The sequence below is a fragment of the Astyanax mexicanus genome, unplaced genomic scaffold, assembly GCF_023375975.1.
Source record: "Astyanax mexicanus isolate ESR-SI-001 unplaced genomic scaffold, AstMex3_surface scaffold_43, whole genome shotgun sequence".
Classification (NCBI taxonomy): domain Eukaryota; kingdom Metazoa; phylum Chordata; class Actinopteri; order Characiformes; family Acestrorhamphidae; genus Astyanax; species Astyanax mexicanus.
This window is the reverse complement of record NW_026040053.1, coordinates 425,377-437,738: the sequence shown is the minus strand read 5'-3', so window position 1 is coordinate 437,738 and position 12,362 is coordinate 425,377. Positions and strand designations below refer to the sequence as shown.

The window sequence follows — 12,362 nt, the reverse complement described above, 5'->3', positions numbered from 1 at the left end:
CACACACACACACACACAGCTGATCAAATCAGATAAAAAAAACTATCAACTAGCATATTTTTCACAGTTATAACGCTGCATTTTTACTGAAGTTTCTCCAGCACTAAGGCTGGAGCAGCAGCAGCAGCATTAGCATTAGCCGCTAACCGCACTCACTATTTCCTCGTTCAGAGGTGAGTATTAACAGACTGTAGCCCCCTGCCAAGCCCGGCTAGCACTGCTGGAGTGCTAATGCTAATGCTCCAGCCTAAGCGCTGGAGAAATTTGGTGTTAAATAGAAGCATTTTATTTGCCCAAATAAAGAGTTTTCAGGAGAGAAATCTGTGTAGATTAACATCCAGCACTCGTTTAACTTTGAAAAAAAAAAGTCTTTTTTTATTACAGTTTTGTTCACTTAGCTTACCTTTTTTGCTAATAAATATCCATAGTTATTTTCCTCTTGAGTTCTCTGTTATAACCTGTTTAAAAATACTTAAAACTTAAAAATACTAATACGTCCATAACAATTTAGTATCTTGTTTTTTAAAAATAGTTTATATTTTACTATGCAAATAATCAACCAAAGAATTTCACTGTGGGAATTTAACAGTGAGGCTTTCTTAAAAAAAAAATCTGTTTTTTTATTACTTTTAGATCTTAAGTCATTTTTATTGCATCACTTATTTGATGTAACATATTCCATACTTCCTTTGATCTGTTGCAATCAAAAAGAAAGTGATACAAGGTTTCTAGTTGGGTAGAGTTTAGAACAGGACATATCAGACTATGTATTATATAAATCCATTTTATATTGTTTCTTAATGGAAGTCTTTTATTTGCAATTAAACATATTAAATCCCAGATAATTTTTCAGATATTGTTTTATTAAATATATTTTATTGTCTGTTCTGATTCTTTTATATTTAAGCCATTATATATATATATATATATATATATATATATATATATATATATATATATATATATATAACCATTTCACCATAATTTATTTTATTTTGTTGTATATAGTTTTATCAGAGTCTTTCATGCAACAAATTTAAGGCACTAAAGGACAAATTAAAGTCTTTTTTGATAAAAGAAAAAAAACAGTCTGAAAACATACATTATCTGTTTAATTAATTAACGATTATCTGATTAATTAACGCGCACACACACACACACACACACACACACACACACACACACACACACACACACGCACTCACCTGTACTGTAAGGTTCCATCTGCGTTTGCCGCTCTCCACTCTCTCAATCAGCGGCTCCCAAACAGCATGAGCTTCATTAAAATAATTCACCTGAAACACACACACACATCACACACACACATTACACACACATCACACACACACACATTACACACACACATCACACACACACATTACACACACATCACACACACACACACACATTACACACACACACACACACACACACACACATCACACACACACACACACATCACACACACACACATTACACACACATCACACACACATTACACACACACACACACACACACACACACATCACACACACACACACACATTACACACACACATCACACACACACACACACATTACACACACACACACACACACACACACACACACACACATTACACACACACACACACACACACACACACACATTACACATCACACACACACATTACACACACACACACACACATAAAACACATCACACACACACATTACACATCACACACACACACACACACACATTACACATCACACACACACACACACACACATTACACACACACACACACACACATTACACATCACACACACACACACACACACACACACACACACACACACACATTACACATCACACACACACATTACACACACACATTACACATCACACACACACACACACACATCACACACACACACACACATTACACACACACACACACACACACACACACACATTACACACACACACACACACACACACACACACATTACACACACACACACACACACACACACACACACATTACACACACACACACACACACACACACACACATTACACATCACACACACACATTACACACACACATTACACATCACACACACACACACACACATCACACACACACACACACATTACACACACACACACACACACACACACACACACATTACACACACACACACACACACACACACACACATCACACACACACACACACATCACACACACACACACACACACATTACACATCACACACACACACACACACATCACACACACACACACACATTACACACACACATCACACATTACACACACACATTACACACACACACACACACACACACACACACACATACACACACACACACACACATTACACACACACACACACACACACACATTACACACACACACACACACACACACATTACACATCACACACACACACACACACACATTACACACACACATTACACATCACACACACACACACACACACATTACACACACACATTACACATCACACACACACACACACACATTACACACACACACACACACACACACACATTACACATCACACACACACACACACACACATTACACACACACACACACACACACACACACACACACACACACATTACACATCACACACACACACACACACACACATTACACATCACACACACACACACACACACATTACACACACACACACACACACACACACATTACACATCACACACACACACACACACATTACACATCACACACACACACACACACACATTACACACACACACACACACACACATTACACATCACACACACACATTACACATCACACACACACATTACACATCACACACACACACACACACACATTACACATCACACACACACACACACACACACATTACACATCACACACACACACACACACACATTACACACACACACACACACACACACACACACATTACACATCACACACACACACACACACATTACACACACACACACACACACACACACACACATTACACATCACACACACACACACACACACATTACACACACACACACACACACACACACACACATAAAACACATCACACACACACATTACACATCACACACACACACACACACACACACACATTACACATCACACACACACACACACACATTACACACACACATTACACATCACACACACACACACACACACATTACACACACACACACACACACACACACATTACACATCACACACACACACACACACACACACATTACACACACACACACACACACACACATAAAACACACACACACATCACACACACAGACACACACTTAATGGAATGAACATTACTGATTCACATTATGGCTGTACAACGAATCATATACACAAGCAACATTTACACTCCTGTTACTGACTCTCAGTTCTGTTACTCAAAACACAAAAAGTAACAGGAGTGAGTGACACTAACACACACACTATATACACACACTATATACACACACACTATATACACACACACTATATACACACACACTATATACACACACTATATACACACACTATATACACACACACTATATACACACACTATATACACACACTATATACACACACTATATACACACACTATATACACACACTATATACACACACACTATATACACACACTATATACACACACTATATACACACACTATATACACACACTATATACACACACTATATACACACTATATACACAGTATACACACACTATACACACTATATACACACACACTATACACAACCACTATACACACACACTATACACACACACTATATACACAGTATACACACACTATACACAACCACTATACACAACCACTATACACACACACTGTACACACACTATATACACACTACACTATACACACACTATACACACACTATATACACACTACACTATACACACACACTATATACACAGTATACACACACTATACACACTATATACACACACACTATACACACACTATACACACACTGTACACACACACTATACACACACTATACACACACTATATACACACTATATACACACTACACTATACACACACTATATACACACTACACTATACACACACTATATACACACACACTATATACACAGTATACACACACTATACACACTATATACACACACACTATACACAACCACTATACACACACACTGTACACACACACTATACACACACTATATACACACTATATACACACTACACTATACACACACTATATACACACACACTATATACACAGTATACACACACTATACACACTATATACACACACACTATACACAACCACTATACACACACACTGTACACACACACTATACACACACTATATACACACTATATACACACTACACTATACACACACTATATACACAGTATACACACACTATACACACTATATACACACACTATACACACACACTGTACACACACACTATACACACACTATATACACACTATATACACACTACACTATACACACACTATATACACAGTATACACACACTATACACACTATATACACTATATACACACACACTAAATACACAGTATACACACAATACACACACTACACACACACACACACACACACACACACACACACTATACACACACTATACACAACCACTATACACACACACTGTACACACACTACCCTATACACACACTATATACACACACACTATACACAACCACTATACACACACACAGTACACACACTATACACACACTACACTATACACACACACACAGTACACACACTATACACACACTACACTATACACACACTATACACACACACACTGTACACACACTATACACACACTATACACACACTACACTTTACACACACTACACTATACACACACTACACTATACACACACTACACTATACACACACTATACACACACTATACACACACACACACTGTACACACACTATACACACACTACACTATACACACACTATACACACACTATATACACACACTACACTAAACACACACTGTACACACACTATACACACACACTATACACACACTACACTATACACACACTACACTATACACACACTATACACACACTATACACACACACACTGTACACACACTATACACACACTATACACACACACACTGTACACACACTACACTATACACACACTACACTATACACACACTGTACACACACTATATACACACACACTGTACACACACTATACACACTACACTATACACACACTACACTATACACACACTATACACACACACACTGTACACACACTATACACACACTATATACACACTATATACACACACTACACTATACACACACTATACACACACTATAAACACACACACTGTACACACACTATACACACACTACACTATACACACACTACACTATACACACACTATACACACACTATATACACACACTACACTATACACACACTATACACACACTATACACACACACACACACTGTACACACACTATACACACACTACACTATACACACACTACACTATACACACACTACACTATACACACACTACACTATACACACACTATACTATACACACACTATACACACACTGTACACACACTATACACACACACTACACTATACACACACACTACACTATACACACACTATACACACACTATACACACACACACTGTACACACACTATATACACACACACTGTACACACACTATACACACACTACACTATACACACACACTACACTATACACACACTATACACACACTATATACACACACTACACTATACACACACTATACACACACTATACACACACACACTGTACACACACTATACACACACTACACTATACACACACTACACTAAACACACACTATACACACACTATACACACACACACTATACACACACTATACACACACTACACTATACACACACTACACTATACACACACTATACACACACTATACAAACACACACACTGTACACACACTGTACACACACTATACACACACTACACTATACACACACTATACACACACACACTGTACACAAACTATACACACACTATACACACACTATACACACACTATACACACACTACACTATACACACACTATACACACACTATACACACACACACACTACACTATACACACACTATACACAACCACTATACACACACACACACTGTACACACAAAATACACACACTACACTATACACACACTACACTATACACACACTATACACACACACACTACACTATACACACACTATACACAACCACTATACACACACACACTGTACACACAAAATACACACACTACACTATACACACACTATACACACACTATACACACACACACTACACTGTACACACACTATACACACACTACACTATACACACACTATACACACACTATATAAACATATCATAGACACACATTATACATACACAATGCACACACACACTATACACACACTACACACTGCACACACACTCTCTACACACCTCGAGTGTGATATCTGCGGCGAGGCTGAGGGTGGAGGACCAGTTGCGGGCGCAGGCGGTGATGGAGGACTCGGCGAGCAGCAGGGGGATGGTGCGGTGACCTTGGCCGGACTCCAGGGTGACCTGCACCACCTTCACCTCCGCCCTGAAGCTCTCGCCCTCCTTCCCTCCATCCACCTCGCAGAAGCTCTCCGTCACCTCCGCCGCCGTCTCCACCCCCAGGAACCAGTAGTTACAGGTGTAGATGTTCCTCATGCTCCACAGAGAGCTCAGCGTCTCCGGCGCCGCCGCCGTGCCGCGCTCCTCCGGCGCTCGCGGGGTCATCGCCGCGGTAATGGTCAGAACCGTGTTCAGGATGATGGGGGAGACCTGAGGAACGGAGGGAAAGAAAGAGGAGAGCAAACGGTACAGCAGGAGAGGAGAAGAGAGGTCAGGACACTTAGTCTTTAATATGTAACAGGAGTGAGTGAGAGGTTTCAGTAACAGGAGTGAGTTTCAGTAACAGTAATAGGAATGAGTTTCAGTAACAGGAGTGAGTTTCAGTAACAGGAATTAGTTCCAGTAACAGGAGTGAGTTCCAGTAACAGGATTGAGTTCCAGTAACAGGAGTGAGTTTGAGTAACAGGAGTGAGTTTCAGTAACAGGAATTAGTTCCAGTAACAGGAGTGAGTGCCAGTAACAGGAGTGAGTTCCAATAACAGTAATAGGAATTAGTTCCAGTAACAGGAGTGAGTTTCAGTAACAGGAGGGATCTTTTTTGTCATAAATATGAATTATTTCCTCTACAGGTCTGAATTCTCAGTGATTATCTGAGTCTCCATAACAGATCGTCTTCCCTAAATAGATTCTCTTAAAAATAAAAAGAAATAAAAGTAAAACAGAGATTCTCACTTTTATAATCACTTCCTCCACGGTTACAGAGCCGGTGAGAGGAGAACTGTCCGACATCCTCGTCTCCAGAACCACCGAGCACGGCCTCAGAACCTGCAGCAGAAACACGTGCACATTTTAGTGATTTAAAATTACTTTTTACATTTACATCTGATAAAAAAAGAGTATCAAAAATTAACCTGTACATCTGTTTATCAGTTTACTACCTCTACATCTCTACTTCTAAACCTCTACCCTCTTCATCTCTACATCTCCTCACCTCTACATCTTAACCTCTACCCCTCCATCTCGTCACCTTTACCCCTTGTCTACCTAAACACCTCTACCTCATCTTCACCTAAACACCTCTACCTCATCTTCACCTAAACACCTCTACCTCATCTTTACCTAAACACCTCTACCTCATCTTCACCTAAACACCTCTACCTCATCTTTACCTAAACACCTCTACCTCATCTTTACCTAAACACCTCTACCTCATCTTCACCTAAACACCTCTACCTCATCTTCACCTAAACACCTCTACCTCATCTTTACCTAAACACCTCTACCCCTTCATGTCTACCTAAACACCTCTATCTCATCTTTACCTAAACACCTCTACCTCATCTTTACCTAAACACCTCTATCTCATCTTAACCTAAACACCTCTACCCCTTCATGTCTACCTAAACACCTCTACCTCATCTTTACCTAAACACCTCTACCTCATCTTTACCTAAACACCTCTACCTCATCTTTACCTAAACACCTCTACCTCATCTTCACCTAAACACCTCTACCTCATCTTCACCTAAACACCTCTACCTCATCTTTACCTAAACACCTCTACCCCTTCATGTCTACCTAAACACCTCTATCTCATCTTTACCTAAACACCTCTACCTCATCTTTACCTAAACACCTCTATCTCATCTTAACCTAAACACCTCTACCCCTTCATGTCTACCTAAACACCTCTACCTCATCTTTACCTAAACACCTCTACCTCATCTTCACCTAAACACCTCTACCTCATCTTCACCTAAACACCTCTACCTCATCTTCACCTAAACACCTCTACCCCTTCATGTGTACCTAAACACCTCTATCTCATCTTTACCTAAACACCTCTACCTCATCTTTACCTAAACACCTCTATCTCATCTTAACCTAAACACCTCTACCCCTTCATGTCTACCTAAACACCTCTACCTCATCTTTACCTAAACACCTCTACTTCACCTTTACCTAAACACCTCTACCTCATTTTTACCTAAATACCTCTACCTCATCTTTACCTAAATACCTCTACCTCATCTTTACCTAAACACCTCTACCTCATTTTTACCTAAATACCTCTACCTCATCTTTACCTAAATACCTCTACCTCATCTTTACCTAAACACCTCTACCTCACCTTTACCTAAACACCTCTATCTCATCTTTACCTAAACACCTCTACCTCATCTTTACCTAAACACCTCTATCTCATCTTAACCTAAACACCTCTACCCCTTCATGTCTACCTAAACACCTCTACCTCATCTTTACCTAAACACCTCTACTTCACCTTTACCTAAACACCTCTACCTCATTTTTACCTAAATACCTCTACCTCATCTTTACCTAAATACCTCTACCTCATCTTTACCTAAACACCTCTACCTCATTTTTACCTAAATACCTCTACCTCCTCTTTACCTAAATACCTCTACCTCATCTTTACCTAAACACCTCTACCTCACCTTTACCTAAACACCTCTACTTCACCTTTACCTAAACACCTCTACCTCATCTTTACCTAAACACCTCTACCTCATCTTCACCTAAACACCTCTACCTCATCTTTACCTAAACACCTCTACCTCATCTTTACCTAAACACCTCTACCTCATCTTCACCTAAACACCTCTACCTCATCTTCACCTAAACACCTCTACCTCATCTTTACCTAAACACCTCTACCCCTTCATGTCTACCTAAACACCTCTATCTCATCTTTACCTAAACACCTCTACCTCATCTTTACCTAAACACCTCTATCTCATCTTAACCTAAACACCTCTACCCCTTCATGTCTACCTAAACACCTCTACCTCATCTTTACCTAAACACCTCTACCTCATCTTTACCTAAACACCTCTACCTCATCTTTACCTAAACACCTCTACCTCATCTTCACCTAAACACCTCTACCTCATCTTCACCTAAACACCTCTACCTCATCTTTACCTAAACACCTCTACCCCTTCATGTCTACCTAAACACCTCTATCTCATCTTTACCTAAACACCTCTACCTCATCTTTACCTAAACACCTCTATCTCATCTTAACCTAAACACCTCTACCCCTTCATGTCTACCTAAACACCTCTACCTCATCTTTACCTAAACACCTCTACCTCATCTTTACCTAAACACCTCTACCTCATCTTCACCTAAACACCTCTACCTCATCTTCACCTAAACACCTCTACCTCATCTTCACCTAAACACCTCTACCCCTTCATGTGTACCTAAACACCTCTATCTCATCTTTACCTAAACACCTCTACCTCATCTTTACCTAAACACCTCTATCTCATCTTAACCTAAACACCTCTACCCCTTCATGTCTACCTAAACACCTCTACCTCATCTTTACCTAAACACCTCTACTTCACCTTTACCTAAACACCTCTACCTCATTTTTACCTAAATACCTCTACCTCATCTTTACCTAAATACCTCTACCTCATCTTTACCTAAACACCTCTACCTCATTTTTACCTAAATACCTCTACCTCATCTTTACCTAAATACCTCTACCTCATCTTTACCTAAACACCTCTACCTCACCTTTACCTAAACACCTCTACTTCACCTTTACCTAAACACCTCTACCTCATCTTTACCTAAATACCTCTACCTCATCTTTACCTAAACACCTCTACCTCTTCATCGTTACCTCCTCACCTCTTACTTCTTCACCTCCACAGCTCTACCTCTTCACCTCTACCCTTTACTTTTTCACCTCTACATTTCTATCTCTTCCCCTCTACAGCTCTACCTCTTCACCTCTTCATCTCTACCTCCTCTCCTCTACAATTTTACTTCTTCACCTCTACATCTCTTCACCTCTACATCTCTACCTCTTCACCTCTGCAGCTCTACCTCTTCACGTCTACAGCTCTACCTCTTCACCTCACTCCACCTCTACCCCTTTATCTCTACATAAACACATCTAATTCTTCATCTCTATATCTACAACTTTACTTCTTCAGCTCTACTTCTAACCCTCTACGTCTTTACTTCTCTACCTTTACACCTCTACATCTACATCTCTTCCTCTTCACCTCTACACAGCTATCACTCCATCTCTACCTCTTTATCTCTACATAAACACATGTAATTCTTCACCTCTATATCTACAACTTTACCTCTTCACCTCTACTTCTAACCCTCTACGTCTTCACTTCTCTACCTTTACACCTCTACATCTACACCTCATCCTCTTCACCTCTACACATTTACCTCTTTGCCTCTACCTCTTCACCTCTACATCTACACCTTTATCTCTTTACCTCTTCACCTCTACCTTTACCTCTACACCTCTTCAGCTGTACCTTTAGACCTCTACACCTCTATTTCCTCAGCTCTATTTCTTCATTTCTACCTCCTCATCTCTACACCTCTACTTATTCTCCTCTTCACCTCTACAGGTCCCAATTTGATTTGTTTCAATTGCCATCTCCCCACTCAGAGAGAACAAGACCAGTTGTGCTCTCTCGGGGCTCCGGCAGCTGACGGCAAGCTGCATGACCGGGATTCGTATCAAAGATCTCCCAATCGCAGTGTCAGCTCTTTATGCCCTGGTCTTGTGTATCTGTGGTGTACGTACGGTGGTGACGGCCTGGTTGTCCTTGGTCCTGATAAAGGGACAGGCCAGAACTTTGAAGTCCTTCACGTTGGCCTTCATGAGCTGAGTCTCCTCCTGAGAGTCGAACCTGAAATCACACTGAAAAGAAGCAACCAGAGCCGGAGCATCCGCCTTCATCAGATTCGCCACGAACACCACCTCCGGATCCACCACCACCATACGCAGCACCATCTTCTGACCTGGAGCTACACAGACAAACCACACAAATAATAAATATATAATAATAAAAATAATAATAAATGTTAGCTAGCTCACCGCTAATCAGTGTTAATTTTGACAACAAATTTTGATTTAGTTTTAGTCATAGTCTAGTGACGAAAATGGCATTTAGTTTTAGTCATAATTTAGTCATCTGAGTTGTTTTTAGTTTTAGTCTAGTTTCAGTCGACATAATTACCGTAAATTTAGTCAAGTAAAATGTAAAGGGTGTAGGTAACTACAGTTTAGGCGAGTCTGTCCTCCCGCTGCTGCAAAAGAGACGGGTACTGATTGGATCTCTTCCAGAACTAAATCAGTTCTGATTGGAAGTCATCCCTGCCATTTTCGTCTCGTTTTTATTCGTTGACGAAAATGTCAGTTAATTTTGTCTCGTTTTTATTTTTTTAATACTGCTCATGAATATTCATACATATCACCTCTGATTGGCTAACAGCACTTTGAGGCAGCGAGACAAACAACAGTTAGAAACATTTCATGTATGAGTATATGGGTGTGTACCTGTTTTGGCTCAGCTGTGGATCTTTGGTTCTGAGATGGTATATAGGTGTATGAGTATATTGGTATATGGATGTATTAATATATTGGTATATGAGTGTATGGGTATATTAGTGTATGGGTATATGGGTGTATAGGTATATGAGTGTATGGGTATATGGGTGTATGGGTATGTTGGTATATGAGTGTATGGGTATATGAGTGTATGGGTATATGAGTGTATGGGTATATGA

The 12,362-nt window shown here is 40.0% G+C and overlaps 1 protein-coding gene across 10 annotated transcripts in view; it reads right to left on the bottom strand.

Annotated features, from left to right (window-relative positions):
• The window catches only part of vps13c (vacuolar protein sorting 13 homolog C), a 259,753-nt gene that overhangs the window by 105,435 nt on the left and 141,956 nt on the right, over positions 1-12,362 (bottom strand). For all 10 annotated transcript variants that reach the window (XR_007434232.1, XR_007434233.1, XM_049473672.1 and 7 more), the window contains 4 exons: positions 11,377-11,600; positions 7,515-7,607; positions 6,624-6,992; positions 1,206-1,295 (listed from right to left, as the gene is read on the bottom strand). Coding sequence is in view for 8 of the 10 variants with exons in the window: in XM_049473672.1 (XP_049329629.1) it covers positions 1,206-1,295; positions 6,624-6,992; positions 7,515-7,607; positions 11,377-11,600 (776 nt within the window). In the remaining 2 variants the exon portion in view is untranslated. The remainder of the gene's footprint in view (positions 1-1,205; positions 1,296-6,623; positions 6,993-7,514; positions 7,608-11,376; positions 11,601-12,362) is intronic.